Source organism: Rhinatrema bivittatum, chromosome 8 (genome assembly GCF_901001135.1).
Source record: "Rhinatrema bivittatum chromosome 8, aRhiBiv1.1, whole genome shotgun sequence".
NCBI lineage: Eukaryota > Metazoa > Chordata > Amphibia > Gymnophiona > Rhinatrematidae > Rhinatrema > Rhinatrema bivittatum.
The window spans coordinates 96,671,750-96,692,368 of NC_042622.1; the positions used below are offsets into that span (position 1 = coordinate 96,671,750).

At 43.4% G+C, this 20,619-nt stretch overlaps 1 protein-coding gene across 1 annotated transcript in view; it reads left to right on the top strand.

Moving 5' to 3' along the window:
- Positions 1–19,226, top strand: part of CCDC187 (coiled-coil domain containing 187) — a 148,499-nt gene extending 129,273 nt beyond the window's left edge. Inside the window, exons 32-34 of the mRNA XM_029611872.1 lie at positions 4,339–4,482; positions 7,187–7,312; positions 14,446–19,226. Coding sequence (XP_029467732.1) covers positions 4,339–4,482; positions 7,187–7,312; positions 14,446–14,601 — 426 coding nt within the window. The 3' untranslated portion in view covers positions 14,602–19,226. The remainder of the gene's footprint in view (positions 1–4,338; positions 4,483–7,186; positions 7,313–14,445) is intronic.
- The last annotated feature ends 1,393 nt before the right edge of the window (positions 19,227–20,619 follow it).

Genomic DNA, 20,619 nt, shown 5'->3' on the forward strand with positions numbered 1-20,619 from the left:
TAGAGATGCTGTTTGGGATGTTGAAGAGCAGATTAGGTGGTATCGGGTCCAAAGGATGTGAGGTTGGTTTCAGGTTTTTGAGGATATTTTCTACTTCCAGTGATGAAGTTGGTTTGAATGCTTCGATCATTGAGGTTAGTTTAGGTAAAGAGGAGAGGGCGAGAGAAGGTATTCCAGGGGGCGTGTGCAACGCGGCGGTTAGGTTGTTGATTTTTTTCTCGAAGAATTGTGCAAGTTCTGTGGCTTTGTTGAGTGCAAGGTCATCGGGAAGCTCCAGTCAACACTGGACCAGATGGTAGTGTATGTGCATCGCCTTGCTACCCAACAAGGCTTCCTGAACCGGTTAAACGTTCCATTTCCTTCCTCGGTGCCTCTTGTGCCAACCCCTGACCCTGGATGAGCGCCCTTCTCCTTACCAGCGCCACCTCGCTACTTGGGAGATCCCAAACAATGTTGCGGGTTCCTGAACCAATGCTAGATGCATTTCACTCTACAATCTGCCCTATTTCCGAACGACTTGGTCAAAACAACATTTATCTTGTCCCTTTTAGAGGGCAAGGCCCTGACCTGGGCCTCTCCGCTCTGGGAACATTCCGATCCGCTGCTGTCCAGTCTGCTACAATTCATCTCTGCCTTCAAACAAGTATTCGATGAACCTGGCAGGCTTCCCACGACGGGCTCCGACTTGTTGCAGCTGAAACAAGGAAACCACTCCTTATCCGATTATGCAGTTGAGTTCCGTACGCTGGCCACGGAACTGAACTGGCACGGGAACAGCCTACATGCCATCTTTTTGGAAGGCCTGGCACCCAGGCTAAAGGACAAACTTGCCGTACGGGAAATCCCTGCATCCCTGGAAGGTTGATGGACCTAACGGGAAAACTGGATCGACAACTCCAGGAGCGAGCCTGAGAAAACTGGCCTGTTCTGAGGAACCGCTCGAGAACCTCATTTCCCACCATCAAGAACCACATCCTGCTCTCGGAGAACCCCGAAGATCCTATGCAAAGAAGACGTGTCCATATATCAGAGGAAGAGAAATCCCATTGTCGCCAGCTTGGCCTATGCCTGTATTACGGGAATCAGGGCCACCACTGTCTTCACTGCCCTGAGAAAAGGGAACCTTCTCCACATCAAGGGATCACGGGTTCAATCCTCTCGGCCTTACTAAGACCTCATCGTTATTCAAGCTACCTGCCTCGGTGGAGGCGTCCTCCTTCAGCTTCACTACTCAGGCCCTTGTGGACTCCGGCGCCAGGGCCAATTTCATTCGGCAGGACTTCGTGGACCAATACCAAATTCCCACGTATCAAATAACTCCTCCACTGACTCTAGCTTCGGTCCATGGGGACCCCCTCCACGGAGCGGTGTCCCAAGCTACCCAACTCCTTATTCTAAAGGTCCGTCCAGATCACTCTGAACTTATTTTCTTTTATATTCCATCTACCCAGTGCAGTGAACCAGGTCACTCTGGGTCTACCGTGGCTAAGGAAGCATCAGCCTCAGTTTGATTGGGAATCAGCCAAACTGATTCAGTGGTGACCACATTGTTCCAAATCCGGTCGGGAACCAACTGAATTTCCTCCGTTGATGACCGTGGCTACTGCCATACCCAACGCTCTTCCATGTCAGAAAACTCAGGGGACCCAGACCAGGTCCAATTCCCCTTTAATGGATATTTTAAGAACAGTCTTTACCCAACTGGAGGGTCAACTGAGACATAAAACAGCTGAACATGAAACTCTCGTTGAAAAGCATAAACGAGCCATGAAGGTTTTTTTGTCCCTCTTGGCATTCAAGGAAGGCAAGATTCGAGATCTTCATGCCCTTCTTTCTCGTCTGTGGGACCTCAGTCTCCAGAATTACATGATCTAGAGGACATCCGACACTCCAATCAACAAAACCCTCAGAGGGGGGTCCTTGAGGATGGGGTACTGTTGCAATCCTGCACGCGGGTGGTGCCTCACCTCTCCTTGCCGACTTCTCATGTGGCCGGGGCCACCGATGTCCTGTCCACAGCCCACAGCAGGGGACCACTGCCTCCGCTTCTACTGCGGCGAGGGCTGAAGACAACACTCCCGGGAAGGCCGGAGGCGGCCGACCTTTCCTTGTCCCTTCTGGAGCGAGAGGCCTCCATCCCCGGCCTGGCCCACAGCCTGGAGCCGCTCCTGGCTGTGTCTCCACGGCAGGAGGTCGCTTCCACGTCGGGCTCCACCCTGTGGCCTGTTCAGTCTTCAGCAGCAGGGATGCCGCTCTCCAGGGTCCTGCACTCCTCCTCACTGGGATTCCCCAGGTGTGCGCACATGCTCCTTTTCCTCCCAGATTACATCATCTCGCCAGGCCTTTTTAAGGCAAGCTCCGACACTCAGAGCTTGCCTTTGCAATAAGGTTCTTCGTTCTGTTTGCCTCCAGGTATCTTCGGAGTTCCTGACCTCTCCCACTTCGGATTGTCTTCTCCAAGCCTGACCTCTGCCTGTCTGACTATGCCGAACTCTCCAAGCCTGACCTCTACCTGCCTGACTACGCCGACCTCTCCAAGTCCGACTTCTGCCTGCCTGACTACGCCAACCTCTCCAAGCCTGACCTCTACCTGCCTGACTACTCCGTCATCTCTAGGAGACCCTGCGAGGTCCATCTAAGACCAGGCGGCCCGGGTAACCAAGGGCTCAACCTGAGGGAACCCCGGGTTGCTAGTGGTGAAGCTCCAGCTATCTTCTGTCTCCCCCTGTGCTCTGCCTCCTGGTGGCAGGTGCTCTCCGGGTCTGACCGGAGCGCCGTACCAATCCTGCACCAGGCCAAGAGTCCACCTCCAGCGCAACAGGTATCAGGGAGCAAACGTTGGGGTCTACGTGCATTAAAACGTGGAGGTCAGTTGGTCTAAACCATACACTTGTGTGAAAAAAACAAGTTTTAACTAGTTCTAAAATGTGCAAGTACAAGTTACAGCCTATAACTCATCTGGAAGTGAATTCCATAATTCTTGGTCAACTGTGCAGCCGTGCACTCACATTGCCTCAGCAATGGGTCATCTACACTGTTTGGTGTAGTGTGTGTTGCTGCTCTGTGTTCTAGCCTTGTCTTGTCTCTCCAGTCTAGTCTTCCCTCATGTCTCCAGTCTCACCTGCCTCATGTCTCTTGTCTAGCCCACCTCATCTTGTCTAGCCTTACCTCCCTGCCTTCCCTCAGACTGGCTTCTGGATCTGACCCTAACCTGCACCTTGACGTCTCTTGTTCTCTGCCTACCCTTGACCCTTGTCTGGAAATAAATCATTCCAGTTTGCTGCCTGCCTTTGACCCTAGGCTGGCCCTGGACCTGCATTTATGCACTTCCGAGGCGATTCTTGCCTAAGACCTGCTGGTCCCTGGAACCCAAGGGGAAAGAGGTTGGTACAGGTGAAGCACCTGCTCTGGTTCTTCCCTGCGGAACTCTGCAGTGGGCCTCCCCCGTAGGTTAAGCCAAGCTTCCATAAACCTTACAGCAGCACAGATAACAGAACCTGATACAGCTGTGAGGAGAATCTCTGAAAACCCAGTAGTCAGAGGCAGACAACTACAGCTATAGAAGAAGCTGTAGATAGTACTGAGTGAGGTGAAAAAAAGCAATGCTTCTATGAGCTTGAAGAAAAGGATTCAGGAAGAGATATTAGCTTGCCAAGAGCCTTTTTGCAACTGAAAAACATAAAGGAAGTGAGGCAATTACAGGCTGCTTTTGGTCATGGGACCAACAGGAAGAGGAGAAAGAGATAGAGAGAGAGCAGGAATAGATCCAATAAGAAGTTCGGAAACATTCAAACAGTAACCAATCAAGAGAGAAAGCTTATACCCTGTAGAAAATCTAACCCAAGTAATCTCACAAGATGACACAGGGTGGCAGCATAAGAAATAAACATACAAATACACTGTGGAGATAGAACAGCACCCTGTTTTGCTAATAATATGACCTATTTTGCTAATAGTGTGCACTATTTCCCAAAAATGAAAAATTAACAAATGTTTTTATTTTCTTTTATCTTTTAGTTTGAAATGAAACAAAAACAGGTTGATTTGTCATGTTTTACACTTTCATTTCAAATGAATCCACTTCCCTAATTAATAAACTATTACATAATTCCAATTGAGAGCTTGCTTGAAAATGTGCATAAAGATGGTTTATTCACTTTCCCACTGATGCATTTGATGTGATTTTTATTCACTGATTCTGCTCAAAATTATTTCTGTGTCTCCTCACTGGTGTGAATTAAAGCCCAAGTACCCACTGTAAGAAGTAGTAAGGGAGATCTGCATGGAGAGATGCTGAGGTAAAGAACAACACCATCATCCTTGCCTTATTTTCTCCAGGTTGTATCTGATTTGACATATGAGCTATTGCAAGCACAATATCAGCCCTCTAGGAGGTCAAGTGTACTTCCTTGTACCAAAGATAAACTGAGCATCCAGCGCTCCAAGAATACTTACAGAAAGCAAGATGTCAATGAAATCAAGGTACAGAATTTTTTCTTCTATCATGTAACTCATATATTTAAGGCAATAGTATTAGCTTGGATTTTCATATCGGCTTACTGGTTCCTTGTTGTATATCCATAGAACAAAATGGCACTAATTGGCACCATTTTGAATAAGGACCCACCAGGCAGGGCAGGAGCAATGGGGCAATCACTCTTGCCCAATTTAGATTTCTAAAGACCCACGGATGGGGTAAAATGGATCCAGGGAAGGGGTGCAGAGGTGGGAGGAAGAATAAGGCAGGGCCAAGTCAGGGCTTTAATTTTTACATTTTTTGTAGTACTGGTGCTGTTTTTTCAGCAGGGTGCTGTAGGGAGGGTGGTTGGACCAAGGCTGGTGACTTCTTTGGAAAATGAAACGAAAGAAAAACGAACCAAATTTCATTAGTTTTTCTTTCGTTTCATTTTCAAAACAAATTTTTATTGAAATTTCTTATTTTGTTTCAAACATAAGCACATGCTAATGATTTTACTGGCACTGACTGCCTATTGAATTATCTGAAAATGTTTTACTAGCTATTCCTCCTGCTGGGATTCAAAACATGCTATCTCAAAATAGATCATAAATACCGTTAATCTCTCAAGGGGGAATGCCACAGAGTCTGAAGCAAGTTTCTGTAAAACCATTGTTGAAGAAGCTTGGGCTTGATGTGGCAAATCTAGTGAATTATTGCCCAGTCTTATCTTTATTGTTTCTTGCCAAAATTGTCAATGCTGGACAATTTTGGAACCCAGCATCTCAACATTCAAGAAAAGACTCAAGACGTGGCTGTTCACGCAGGCCTTTCCTAACTCCAACATTACTTAACCTCCTCCAATCAACATTCTTCGCTAGTAATAGCATTAATAGCCACCTCTTATAATGTTATTATATATATATATATAATTATCTGATCTTCATTTTCCTTCTTACTCCTAGTTATTGATTCCCTGTTACATGTAACTGCTTTTCTGCACCATTGTTCAAATTGTAAAGTTTATTGCACCCCTGTTTCTTGTGAACCAGCATGATGGGACTACTGTCTTGAATGTTGGTATATAAAAAAAAACTTAAATAAATTAAATAAAAATTAAAAAAATTTAAGAGCACGATATTCTAGCTTAGTTTCAATTCAGCTTCTGGGACTCTTTAAATATGGAAACTCTGTTATTATCAAACATAGATACTTTTAAAAGAGGATTTGACATCAGTTAACCGTTACATGCTTTAGTAGATATTTTAGCTGCTTTGGATATGCTTATTCATCAGATATTACTTTATCGCTTGAGGGAGTGTGGAATTGTAGGTAATGTAGTTTACGCTGCCAGACCTGCATCGCTGTCATAAGCAGCAACAGAGCCGCTGGGAGCGGATGAGTAAAGACCCTACTCCCAGCAGGGATATTGTTTCAGATTGGGAAGGTGGGATGGGAGTTTAAGAGGACAGGGGAGTTGGGCTGGGTCCATGGTGCTAGGCTGGAAGGTGTTGGGTGGGGGGGGGGGGGGGGGAAGTGATTTTTGACATATAGTCGGAAACAGAGAAGGGGTGCTTGGAGAGCTGTCCTTCCAACCACCATATTAACAGTTCTATTGGAGCTGTATGGGGGTTGCAGGGGCACATGGTAGTAATATTTGATTGGGAAATGGAGAGATATAGGCCATAGGCCCTTTTTTCCCTCTTATTTTTCCTTCTGACAGAGCTACTTAGCTGGATATCTTTGAAGATATCTAGTTAAGTAGCTAGTTATCTAGCCACACAATGCCGGATAACTAGACCTGTCTGACATAGGTTTACAGTTATCCAGCTAACTTAGACCTAGATTCATCATTTTGCAGGCCTAACGCCTGTGATAAGGAAAAGGGGCATGGTTAGGCTAATTTTCCTGTTGCCACATCACACAGCTATATTATTGCAACGCACATTGGGGTAGATTTTATGACTTGCACGCGCAGGCCTTTTGAAAATAGGCCCGGCACGCATAACCTTTTGAAAATCTGCCCCATTAAATGTATCATATGCTGCATTATTTCACATCATATCCAGGTTGCATTTGAACCTGGAGAGAGACAGAGAGTGAGAGACAGAAACAAGTAGGTCAGTTTACTATTTATATCATTGTAGCAGGGGGAACTTGAAACTCAGGGTGATTTTAAACTGAAGTTAAGAAGAGTTGCACTGTATGTTTTGAGACTTGGTGTTAAGATGTGCTGCCCTTTTTGTTTCTGTGTGTGTTTTTCCACTGTAAATAAAGTGCACTGAAGGAACAGCCAGAGTCTGTATCCTTTTTCCTCTGACTGTTCTCCCCCTCTACGCTTGAGTTACTACAGAGGTTAATTATCAAAACTATTTCTATGGGTGAAACAGTACTTTTTCCTGTGGAAAAGGATGTTTAAGAAACTGCTCACCCTATATGCAGGCAAAAGTTCACATGTAGGGTCTCTATGCATGCATGTTCCCCGGAGCAGGGGATGGATTTGAACTACACTCATATTTTTGCATTTTCAAAAGAATGCACATATTTTTTCAATGGAATAGTACCTGCACAAATTAATAAACACAATTTCCTGGGGTAATTTGGTGTACTTTGATCTCTGCTGTAAGCATTGCCCTTTAAAGTATGAATGGTAATAGCTTTTGTTAGCAAAGACCTGAATGGTGCAGTTAACATATACGAGGAAGGTGCAGCTCATTGTCTTTTGCTTAGTCATATATTCAGGGAGAAGTTGTTAAGATACTGAAGCTGGAAAGGAATGATCTAGAGACAAAGAGGAAACTACTACGTAATGCAAAATTTCAAAACCGTAAAAGAGACAGAGTGGACCTTCTTCTGGTAAGTGGTTGCCTCCGTTCTACCTCATTTGATCCATACCAATGTTCAGCTGATCGTAATGACACTCCTGGAAAAACATAAGTAATTTACAGCAAACGCCGTAAGAGTGTAAATTATCCACAGCTGCTATTAAGAGCTTGATGAAATTTTTTGTGATTGGAAGTAAAAGCAATTACATTTATACAAGTTTAGAAATCAGAACCATAGTAACACCCCAATTTTTAAGAGAAAACATAGTAGCAGTAGTTTGGTGTTTATTGGCAAAGTGGACCCCATTGTGCAATGTATATGGACAAATTATGTTTTTTTCCTGACCACCAGCCAGAGACACATAAAGAAGGTTTGGTTATGTATTTAATATTTTCATGTGGTCTTCCAGTCAATCAGGTCTCACGCTGTCACATTTCCAACATCAGATGAGGCTAGGCATACCTAAAAAACAATGAAAGCAATGCAGATGTATCTATGTATTGTTTATTATGTTGTTGATGCCTTTGATTTTAATTATGTATATATGCTGTAAACCACTATGAACTATCAGATGCATGCAGGTTAAAAATAAATTTTAAATGTAAATGTAAAATGGTTTGATCTATGAACAATGAAGTTCAGCTTGTTGCCAAACTCTTGTTTCCTTATCACCCATGCCAGACCAGTCCAAACAAATGGGTTATGTTGCCCCTGCCAGCAGATGGAGACAGAAGGCAGCTCTCTATAGGGGGAGTGAAGTCAGCTGTCTCCATCTGCCAGCAGATGGAGACAGCTGACTTCACTCCCCCTATAGAGAGCTGCCTTCAGCTCTTCAGTATTTCTCTGTCTCCAGCGTAATGGTGCAGATGTGTGGACTGGTTCTCGGTGGAACATAGGCTGAATCCCAGGGGTTCTCTGGGTGATGGTCCTGGTGGGTCTGATTCTCCCTTCCCCCTTGGGGACAGACTCAGTTGGGGTCTGATAGCAACCTCACATACATTTTACAGCTCCTGTCTCCTGTCCTATCTGATAACTGAGCCATGGAGGGAACAGCCTGCAGCAACGGCTCTCTTCTCTACACAAAAGAAGATTCCCAGAGAGTTTTTTAAGGCTAAATTAGGCTTGTGAAGTTGTAGATTGCTGTAGCTAGTTTGTGGTAACTTGAGCGGCAAGAGGTTTGGGTACAGCCAGAGAAAAGCACACGTAGCCTCTGGGTGTGCTTCACTGTTCTTTATGTACAGTGAGATTAACAGAAAGGGCAGCACCTTTACTTCAGGTATTTCAAAACAGCAGTGCAAACAGAAAGAAAACTTCAGCCTTGATAAGATGGCACCCGCCCTCAGGGATCCCATAAGGCCACTGGCTTACCACCACTCCCAGAGACGTAATAATATGATGTTGTACCAGCTGGGTACAACCAAGCAGGTTTGAGAAGAGTTCTTTGCTTTTCTCTACCAACTGCTTCAAGTCAGCTGTCTATATGGTGGACAGCTCTTCTCCGAATAGTACTTGGGCTTGGTCCAGTTTCGGCCTGACCTCTGGACCAAATTCTCCTTCCTGAACCATGCCACATTCTTGCGGTATCCATTTCTTCAGGAGGTTTATGTGGTAGATTTGGGTCTTCTTTCGCTTATCTGGCTGAGCTATCTTGTAGTCCACAGGCCATGTTTTCTCCAGGACTTCATAGTGTCTTTGCCAACAAGCTAATAGCTTGCTTTCTGACAATGGAAGGAGGACAAGGACCCAGTCCCCAGTTGCTGGACCGTGGGGTGATTATAAGCTCAAACTTGAGAACTCTGAGCCTTTTCCAGACACAGGTGAACTGCCTTGCTAGCCTTCTTTAAGTCATCTTGTACTTTGAGCATGTAGTCCACTTTGTTCTGCCTGGAATTCACTTCCTTTTCCCAGGTCTCATGAGCTATATCCAGAAGTCCAGAAATCCTCTCCGTCTCCTTCCATATAGTAACTCAAACAGGGAGAACCCCATTGAGCTTTATGGTACTTTGCAGATTGCGAACAGCGTGTAGGGTAGTAGTATATCCCAGTTCTTCCCATCTTCATTCCCAAACTTTCTTAACATCTGTTTGAGCATCTGATTGCAGTGCTCGACCAGGCCATCTGTCTGAGGGTGATACACTGAGGTCCAGAGAGATTTTACTTTGAGCATGTTGCAGAATTGTTTCATGACCTTGGAGACAAAAGGGGTACTCTGATCTGTCAGAATCTCCTTGGGTAGCCCAAGTTATGAGAAAATCTCTATTAGGGTGGTTGCCACCATCAGGGTCTTCATATTCCGTAAGGATACTGCCTCCAATAGGTGGTGGCATAGTCCAGAATGATGAGAATGTATTTATTTCCTCGGGTCGTTCTCTCGAGTGGTCCCACAAGATCCATACTCTTTCAAAGGCGGTCTTGACGATAGGCATTGGTATGAGAGGTGCCACCCATACTCCAGCAGGCTTTGTGAGCTGGCAGGTAGGGTAGGACTCGCAGTACCACTGGACCTGTTTATGAAGGCCTGGCCAATAGAATTGTGCCTGTATCTTTTCACAGGTCTTTTTCTCTCCAGGTGACCCTCCAGAAGATGACTGTGAGCTAACTGCATGACCTGTTGACAATAGGGTTTGGGAACCAGGAGTTGTTCTACCATCTCCTCTTCGACACTCCCCTTTGTGACTCTGTACCACAAATTCACTTTTATCACAAAATAGGGGTAAACAGGATCTGCACCCTGGGCCCCTGGGACTACCTTCCCATCCACCCTTTGTATATCTCGCAGGTCCACTTAAAGGATTCATCCTTCATCTGAGCTCGCCTAAAATTCCCTGTTTCACCCTGTTCCAACTCCAAGTGACCCGATAAGAAATTCTGGGCGAGTGGTTGTTCTCCCTCTGACTCTGACCCCTCCTCCCCGGCAGTCTCTAAATTCACAGCATAGGTGTATTTATCCTGCTGGCATTGCCTCAGGGTCTTAGGAGTCTTAGAGTCTTTGTGAAAAAGATCAGGGTCCTCCAATGGAACTCCAAATCTTCAGGATCATGACTGGATGAACTTGCCATAAGCTGAGTCAAAAGAGGCTTGAAATTTGGACAGTCCCATCCAAGGATCACAGGATATGAGAGTTAAGGGAGTACCCTCCACTTCCACCATCTCTTGACTGGCAGGGATCTTCAGGCGTTCCTGGCTGGTGGGATATTGTCGATGGTCCCCATGAATACATACCAGGGTTACTACTTTATTATAGTCAGTTTGGACACGCTTCATCAGATTCCTCTGTACGAGCATTTTCACACTTCTGGAGTCAACTAGCCCATGTGTTGGACCCCATCCAACTCAACTGGGATCACAGAAACTCCTTGGCTAGAGACATCTACAAAGTTACAACAGTGTGGAGTGACTGCATGAATGTGCATCACCTCATCTTCCCTGTGAAATGACCTCTTTCGCCACAACTGAAGCATGGCAGTCCAACTACAGATTGCAGGTGGGGTGAACCGTCTGGCCGCACCAGCTCTGCTTACAGTCAAGACCTCTGAGACTTAGGACTCCAATGACCCCTATCCAGATTGAGGGGTTTCTCTCAAGGACCTGGCGGTTTTGACATAGTTTGGGCCTGATAATATGCCTCTGACAGTGCCTCATGGGTGGGTTGAGGCTGTCCTGGAACTGTTCCGGGAGTACTGCATTGGCTATCTCCACTCTGGTTTTCCCTTCTAGGTGCAGCCACTTCCAAGCGGTGTTCTTAAGCTAGCGGAACAGGTTCCTAGGGTTCTCTCCCACCTATAGAGTTCCATGTCAAAATCACTGTCTGTATGCTTCTGGGGTGAGCCCCGCTCACCCTAGAATTGCTGCCTTGACTTCTGGATAGGTGGCCATCCCATCTGTATTAGCTGTTTGATAGGCATCTTGAGTCAGTCCAGTAAGTAAATTCCCCAGATATGTAGCCCACCAGTCTTCTGGCCACCCTGCCAGTTTTGCGGTGCGCTCAAAATTCTTCAAAAAACCATCTGGGTCTTTGCCCAGGGACATTTTGAGGAGTGTCGATGTCACTGGTGGTGGACAGGTCACAGCCGCTTGCACTGGTTGGGCTGTCTGCATTAGGGCTATAAGCTGCTACAACACTTGCTCTTGCAATGCCTCCTGCTGGGTAATTTGTGCCTGCAGAGTGTTTTGCAGCTGCTGCTGGCCAGTTACCAGTATTAGAATTACCTGCTCCATATTAAGTGTATCTCTAGGGATAGGAAGGCAAAACAAATTTTTTAAAAAAGCATGCTGGTCTTTCCGGCCATTTCTGACATCTTGCCCTCCAACTAATCAGGCAAGGATAGCCCCCTTGGCCTGTGTACAAGCTGGGGTGGAACTGGGAGGCCCCAGGAAAAGAGAAAAACTCTAAAAAGTTGTTTTTTTCTCTGCTCTGCAGCTGTGGATCCTTGTCTATGCTTCGTGCTTTAGGAAGGTTATCCCACTGCTTCCACCATATATGGTAACTTGAGTGGCAAGAAGCTTGGGTACAGCCAGAGAAAACCACACGTAGACTCTGGCTGTGCTTCAGTGATCTTTATTTACAGTGAGATTAATAAAAATGGCAGCATCTTTACTTCAGGTATTTCAAAACAGCAGTGCAAAGAGAAAGCATACCCCTATAGCATTTCACCTTAGGCAAAACAGTCTCCCAAAACAGTGAAATCTTTACTCAAGGGAAAATCTTTAACCAACCTTGAGACATATCTGATCTTAGCACATGCTGGGACTCCGTCATCTCCCCAGGACCCATCTAAGCATTCTTGGACCGCCGGTCTTATGCTCTGGGGAAGGGCTCCTCCCTTTACCCAGGATTCCCTGTGGGTCTCTTTCTTAAGGAGGAAAGGGTGAGATGCTGTGCCCGGTCCTTTGAGGTAGATTGAGGGAGATTCCTATACACTCCCTCACACTGTTATAAAGCTAAAAATTCCATGTGGTCCTGCTTGGGCAGCATCCGTGGATTTTTCTTCGAGCCATTCCTAGCTCTTATCCATAGCCCTACACAGAAGAACTTTAGCTTATCCTTGGCAGCATTTGGTGAGCTAGAGTAGGGAACTGGCTGGACAGGAGCAGATAGCCAATCTAGCAGACAGGTGGTGATTGCCTCCTCAGAAGAGAAGCTGGTAAACCTTAATTCTGGGGCCTGACTTCCTGCAGCAATGAGAAGGCAGTAATTTGAGAGGGATCCCTTATACCTGGGTGCTCTTAGGCCCCTTCAATGAAAAAAAGAAAGCAGGAGCTCAGGGTTTGGATATCCTTGTAGAACCATAACTGCCTGGATGTAGCCTAGACAAAGTAAGCAGAGATTCTCCTTTCCCCTTTTCCCCAGTCAGAGGATTCTTTTAAGTTGTAAAAGAGAATGGAGGGATATTTTAGGGTTTACAGCCTTAGCTGTTGAAAGGACCAGGCTGCATAATGAGGATACTTAGTTTCACAGGTTACAACCTTCAGTGGCATGAAAGAAGATCACTTAGCAGACCTGACTTAGAGTTTGGTACCTCTGTGAGACAGGTTTGCGGAGGCGGCAATATTTCCCTTTGAGGGATCCATTCCTTCAATCTTGTTCTTCCACCAGAGGAAACTGGGACAAAGTCATAGCTTTCAAAACTCCACAGAGGGAATACATTGACCCTGGCTTGCTGGAAGGGAGACAGACATGGAAGTTGTCTTACTACTCTTTCAGATGGGATACTTTCTTCTAATGAGTCAGGAATGCATGTCTTCCACTGTGGAAGGTCTATTCAACTTGGAATCTGAATTTAGTTTTGAAGGGGATCTGGCCTACTTTACTCGCAAGCCTCATAGGCACCTCTTTGAGCCTTGTTGTTGAAGTCAGTCTCCTTGGTGGCCTTTGGTAATTTTAACAGAAAAGGTATCTCTGAGCCCAATATTATCCTCCTTTTAAGGATAGTATTTTACTTCTGTCAGAATCAGGCTTTTCTCAATTATGATGGTGAGAAGGTAGAGTGATGTAGGCCAGGTCAGAGCAGGCCATTCTCAAGTCTGTTGTAGGTCACCTTTCAGAATTTTGTAGGGGACCAATTTTTTCTTGGCTAGGTTCATTGATGTTTCCTATTAAAGCACAGTAGTTTCAAAAGTATTGATTTCAGGAGGAATCAAGAGAGGAGCACTTTAGCCTGCTCCAACAAGAGTTAGCAGGTCCTAAAGGGCTGTTAAACTTACTTGACGAAAGTGCAGGACTCCTCACAGGCAGAATCAGAACCTGTCTTACCAAAGGATAATGGCAGGGCAGCACCCTTATCTCTGTTGATTACCAGCTCTAAGGACTAAGTGTGGGTGTGCAGGCCGAGAAAGGCTATGCCTTGGACAAAGGAGTCCTGACATTTATTGTGGCTTCCTCCGACCTGGTGTGGGTGGAATTTTGATGATATGTCCCACTTGTTTGGACTGGTCTGGCATGGATGATAAGGAAGGTGAAATTTTAATTTAGCTGTTAATTTCCTTTCCTTTAGACTTGCCAGACCAGTCCAGAACCCACTCAGGGAAGCCATAGTGACCAAAGGTTCTTAGTCTGACAAGTTCAGAAAACTTGCAGCGAGTACATTGTTGCCCACACTGAAGGTAGTTGGCCTACTCATGACCTTGGTGTAGGGATTATTTGATTGCTGGGTTAATGACTATGGAGTGAAGTTTCTTGGCTGCATCAGGTTTTGGTTGTGGTGGTGATTTGGAAACAAAAAAAACCAAAACAATTGCCTTCTGTTGTCTTAGCTTTGACATAAGATACTAAAGAGCTGAAGGCAATTCCAGACCCCTATAGTGGGAGTGAAATCAGCTTTGAGCTTTTATTTTCTGTTTCCATCTGCTGGCAGGGAGGACATAATCCACTTGTTTGGACTGGTATGGCAGGACCAAAGGAAAGGAAATTAACAGCTAAGTTTAAATTTCACCATAGGAGAATTCAATTATGGGTGGGTTTGGCATTATCCAGGAGAAAGTAAAAGGAAAAAGCACAACCTAATAAAATATCATGTCTACCAAATCTCATCAGAGACAGTCAGAAATACACAAGTTTACCAGCTCTCTAGCTTTTATTTAATGTATATCTAGTTATTGTAATCTGTGTAGAAATTTAGCATCCTTGAAGTAAATTTATTTCATTTTCATATACTGTTATTTAGATCCAGGAGCTCCACAAAGAAGAAGCTCAATGGACTGAATACTCAGAGGATGAACTAGCAGTAAAGATGAAAGTAACTGAAGACATCTTTGAGTCCCTGGTTGTAGACACTATTGAGGTTCTTAAAAAGATATATCTGAAGAAAACACAGCTTTAAACAACTTTTAGTGCTCAAGTACTTATTCTATGTAAACCCATAGGTAAAAGATCTACAACCACACATGATTATAAATAAGATTTTTTCAGAAAAAGTGGAAAGTTACCTGTGAAGTCCTTACCCTCCAGTCAGTTTGACTCCTTAGAACACAGTCTGAACTTCTCCCTCCTATTTGCTTCTGCAGGATCCTAAACTCAAAGTTTAATTTAATTTAAAAAGAAGGTTTAGCCCACACAATCCAACTTACTTGGAGAGTTGCCGTATATACATAATTATAAAAGTTCTGGAAGACTCAAGAGAAATAGTTACAGTTCATTTCAGATTACTCCCTGGTTAAATTTCAATATGTCCACAAAGTTCTAGAAAACCTAAGGGAACCTAAGCCATCTCTCATTTCAAATTAGTTCCTGATTAATTTCCAATATACTCACAGGGAAACTGCACCTAACATTCCTGTGTCCACATCAGCTTTGCCTGACTTCTAGGCGTGAGTCCCAAAACTCATTAACACAGTTCTAATTCTTATTGTTGCTTAAAATTACTTCAGTCTTTTGAAAGACATTCATTCAGTATTTCTGCTCAGCCAAGGCAGTTCTGCCTCACCTCCCATGGAGCAGCATCAATTCTCTTCATATGAGTTCAGGGGCAGACTGACCATTCAGGCAACAGGGCAGTGCCTGTAACGCCCTTCACCTCTGATCTGAAGCACCTCTGGCATCATGCTGCATCCAAGGAACATGGTGCACCTTCCTGCAGCTCTTGAGCCCTTTTATAGGTCTGCTGGCAGGACTACCTGTGCCACACTCAGATGACATCACATTCTGCCTTGCATAAAGGAAGGCTCAGAACTGCTACCCAGTGCCTTCATAACAGATTTCCTGCTTTTTTTTAGCAGTGCTAGTTGCCCAGCATGTTCCTATGTGTCACTGGTGTTGCAGCTTGCCACCTTGCTCCTGGTGTCCTCCTTGTGAGTCCTGTGGTTCCCTGTTCCACTCTCCATTGTCCTTATGCGCCCTGGTGTTGGTTCCTGCGCTTCTCGTCTTGGACCTCGCTCCGCTCTTCAACCTTGCTCAGCTCACCCAGATGTCTAGCTTCTGTCATGACAGGAAAGTCCTGCCGGCCGCCAGAATTTGAAGGCTCAACCCGAGGGGGGGGGGGGGGGGGTTTGGCTAGGCAGAAGACCTACTGCCGCAGTGTCTCTTCAGCACAAGGGCTCACTCCCCTCCGTGTGACAGAGATGGAGAGAGCCCACAGCACTCTTCCCTAGCCTAGGATGAGTGGTTAGGGGCCAGTATCAGGTTTAATATTCAAGTATAGCATATGCAAAAGTCAACTTGTATACAAACTACAAAGGAATTAACATCTGATTCTGAAAATATATGTTTGTCTAATATTTTTTGAGGATTTATTGATTGTGTAGCAAAAAAAATCTTTTGGCTGTCATATGTATTTAGCTCATCAGTTGTACTTTATTTCATGTAATGTAATTTCATTTTATTTAAGAAAATACTTAGCCCCACACATATTATTTTCCCCAAGTAATCCCATCAACTCTTCCAAATATTTTTCAACCCTTACTTTGAAAGTTCTCATGCAGAGCAGCTGATTTCTTGATTTTTTTTTTAAATTGTTGTATTTTGTTAAATCAGTCTATCAAAAACATTACAGCAAACCTTTCAAACTGGGGGCCATATTCACGGGAACGGGAACTTTCAAACAGTCGCCTGGGCCAGAGATGCAGCCATTTTATAATATATAAGTGTATATGTGCGTACAATCTAAAATCAGCTGTATGTGCATACATGTGAGCAAAATTTTATATGGATGCGTGCACGTGCGTGCAAATGTCGGCTCTACCACTTAAGTGGGGGGATTTTATTAGATATGTGCACTGAAACAATAGCCCTTTTTTTTTTCACTTCGCTCCCAGTTCGCCCCCTTAACGGATCAGATTTCCAACCCCTCCCTGTTATTTAGCCTCCCTTTTAACCCTGACCCTTAAAACCCCGTTAACTTGCCTAGTTTATTTTATTTTAATACTTACACACCATCCGTAGCAGAAGTAAAGTTACGCTGCAGGGGGCCCACAAAGCGCGCTTGAGCAGGTAAATACTCACACACACATTTCAAGGTAACATCCCGGAAGGCCTATGCCCTGTCCAGGCCATGCTCACACCCCACCCCTTTTTAAAACATTTTGATTTGTGTGCGCACCGGGCGATATATACACATACTCATTCACTTTTTTAAATCTGTGCCGCAGGCGCCGGCCCAAGACAAGCGGGTATCTCCCAGCTTTGGCGCATGAAGGGCTTTGAAAATCGACTTTTAAGGAGGTAATTTTCAGAAGAGTTATGGGCCAGATTTTTAAACTTATGCGCGGGCGTAGATTTGTTCACGCAACCCAGCACGAACAAATCTACGCCCGATTTTATAACCTGCACATAAAAATAATTGGATCTTATGTTTAAAAATTCAATGTGAGAAAGAGGCCCCATGACTCCAATAAAGCGAAAAAATAAACCTATCAGACTGGCCACTACTCTCAATGTATCATACATTATTATCCCTTTTAGATGTCTGAAAATGTCAGTGGGCATTAATAGAGTGTGTATGGTGGATCCTCTTCTTACCAATCCTCAAATATCTTTTTTTTTTTCAGGTCAAGATGAATGTTTTCTCTTTTTTTTTTTTTTAATATCTCATGAATATCTTTTTTTTCATTCTTGCAATTCAGCTAACCCTGAAAAATTTCCTACTCTATACCCTTCAGAGACCAAAGTAATTTGGGTGAATTGAGCACTATGTACATAACTGTTTATTTCCTCATAAATAACAATTCATATGCATTCTTGTACACAATGTAAATATATTTGGAATTTGTACATTTTCACAATATTGATGGTGGTTTTCATACTTTATATATACTGTGATCACTTAATAACAAAAGGAAACCACATTACTAACATTCTTAATGAAAAATATGTTACAATTTTATTCTTATAATTGCTTAACACTGTAGATGCATTGACACATACAAATTGTTATATGAGATTGCATACATGATATTGTTATACATCACATATCTTAAAAACTCACAGTTACACATATAACATAAAATACATAAATTTGTATCTCGCTCACAACCTCATACCACACATATCCTTATAATAAACATATCCACACTTACACAATACCATAAAATCTCTTTTAAAATATCTTATCCCACTGATTAACAATCAATAATTCCCTGTATCCCAACAATGGGCTCACTTGTTTCACCAATAAAGGCTTCTTCTGGGGGATGTATTTGTTAATATTCCAGGTTCCTCAATCACAACATGGGTAGAAAGACATAGTTCTTCTCCAATGCTTCTCTTATACCACATATAGACTAAAGATGTTGACAGCCATAGTTGTTCCTCCCTTATAAAAGCTTGCCATTGACAAAATTTAACTACTGACTGACCTCTATTCAATCAAATGGTCTACACCAGCGGTTCTCAACCTTTATAGTTCTGCGACCCTTTTAATACAATTCCCCACTATGTGGCGACCCCAACCGTGAAATTATTTTCGTTCATAGGCCTAAGTAACTGAACTGTATATATTTCTGCTTATAATTAAATTACAAATAAATGAAATGTTATCTTTATGACTTGCATTTATTTACTTTTCTATTGCGTATTCACCACATTCATATTGCATACTTATGTGAAAATTTGAAAAGCATGGCAAAGCTCGGATGCTTGCTATCAAAATGATGTTTCAGTTTGTTCGGCTTCATAGATTCGGCTGATAGAACTTCATTACAAATAACACATTGGGGTTTCTCAATTCCTGCTTTAACTATTGAAGTAAAACCATACCGTAAAAAATCGTCATTATATTTTCTTTTCTTAACGTTCTTTTGTTCGAGATCCATTTTCATGGGTTGTTCCATAATGAAAATATTACCTTCAATAACATGGACTATAAAACGATGGCGTATTACTAATTAGAAACGGCAGTGGTTTTCAAGTATGTCACGACGTGCGTAAATCTTCACCATAGAAATAATATCTTTGATCCCGAAATGGCGTAACGTTGCATTACTCCACGCCGTTTGATGGACAGTAATTTAAACTGTTAAAAATATTTATGCTGCGACAATTAAACTGTTTGAAATCATTCTGATTCAGTTGTCTGCAACATCTATCCTCGAATGACAATTATAGTAAAAAATAGTAACTACCAATGGAAAAAATTTGTACAATGACAAGTTTTACACGTTAGAATAGACAAAAAACCCATATTTCCGATGGTCTTAGGCGACCCCTGGCAAATCGTCATTCAACACCCAACGGGGTCGCGACCCACAGGTTGAGAACCGCTGGTCTACACTGATGTGGACCTTCTCTGTGCAAAAATCTCAGTCACAAATTAACATTTCCTTGTGTCCATCTACCTTCTCATAAATCACTTTTCAATATCACTACCACATTTGCAGATGCAAAACCCCGCCATCTTACATAGAAATGACGGCAGAAGAAGACCAAATGGTCCATCCAGTGAAATGACGGCAGAAGAAGACCAAACGGTCCATCCAGTCTGCCCAGCAAGCTTTCACACTTGTTTTTTTTTCTCATACTTATCTGTTACTCTTGGTCCTTAGTAACCTTTTGGTTCCAATTCCCTTCCACCCCCACCATTAATGTAGAGAGCAGTGCTGTAACTGCATCTAAGTGAAGAGTCTAGCTTAATTGGTTAGGGGTAGTAACTGCCTCAATAAGCAAGCTATTCCCACGCTTATTTGTTTACCCAGCCTGTGCAATTTTGAATCTTGAATCTTGAATTGATTTTGAATCAATGTATTTTATGTTACATGTGTAATTTTGTGAGTTTTTAAGATATGTGCTATCTAACAATACTATGCATGCAATTTCATATAAAGATTTCTATGTAACAATGCATCTACAATGTTAAGTATCACGAATTAAATTGTAATTTTTTTTAAATTAAGAATGTTAGTGATGTGGTTTCCTTTTGTTATTATGTGATTGTATGGTAAGGAACCTGTATATATCTTCATATTTTGTTTATATTCATGGTTTATATAATAGAATTTTGTTAATTTTATAAATATTTAATAAATTGGATAAACACTTTCTGCTAGAATCACTTGGACCCACCTGGCTCACGCTATCAGAGCATCTAAAACTTTACCAAATGACAGTGCTGATGAGAACACACAATGGATCAGATTATACAGGGTGGCCCATGGAAAAGTAGCCCGTCTCCAATACCAGTGCACTGGAGGCAGGCTACTTTTCCATGGGCCACCCTGTTCTTCAGTTCAGGTTAAGATTCAGTTCAGTGAGGGATAGGAGAGATAAGGATTCCATGGATAGAAACAAAAATGGGAGATGTGTAGGCGGGAAGTGAAAAAGGAAGATGAGGAATTCATGCTGACTTGAAGACTGTTAGAAGAAGATGGCATTAATCATGCTGGTTTGAACAGAGGTGAAGTCAGAACTGGAAATGCAGAGTTGTGTATCTTTGGCATGGAGGGGGAAGCTAAAGCTGAAGGACATAGGGAGGGAGGAGGACTTGGATAGAGCCAAGAACACAGCTTTAGAAGTCCCCACAGAAGGATGGAGATCTTTGTGAGTCACATTTCGAAATAACTGGAAACTAAAATACTTTATAGAAAGATTTAGTAACACCCTAACAACACACTGTGTTGAAAAGAAAAAGCTTTTAGAAGATGTGATGGAATTTATAATCTGCACTGGAAAGTCCAACAGGGAGAAGTAGAGGAAACAGCCAACCAATGCTACAGAAAGCATGTTAAGATAGTATCCAGGGTAAAGATTTAAGGAAGCAAGGAAGAAGAGTCCCAGATTAGAAGGGCCCTGTGGGGGGTTGGGGCGGGGCAGAGTTCTGTGGTGTGAGGTGGCCAGGACTCCAACCCCACCTGTCCTACTGAATCAAATAGGACAGGGCGATAGACAAGAGACTGCAGGGAACCAGGAAATG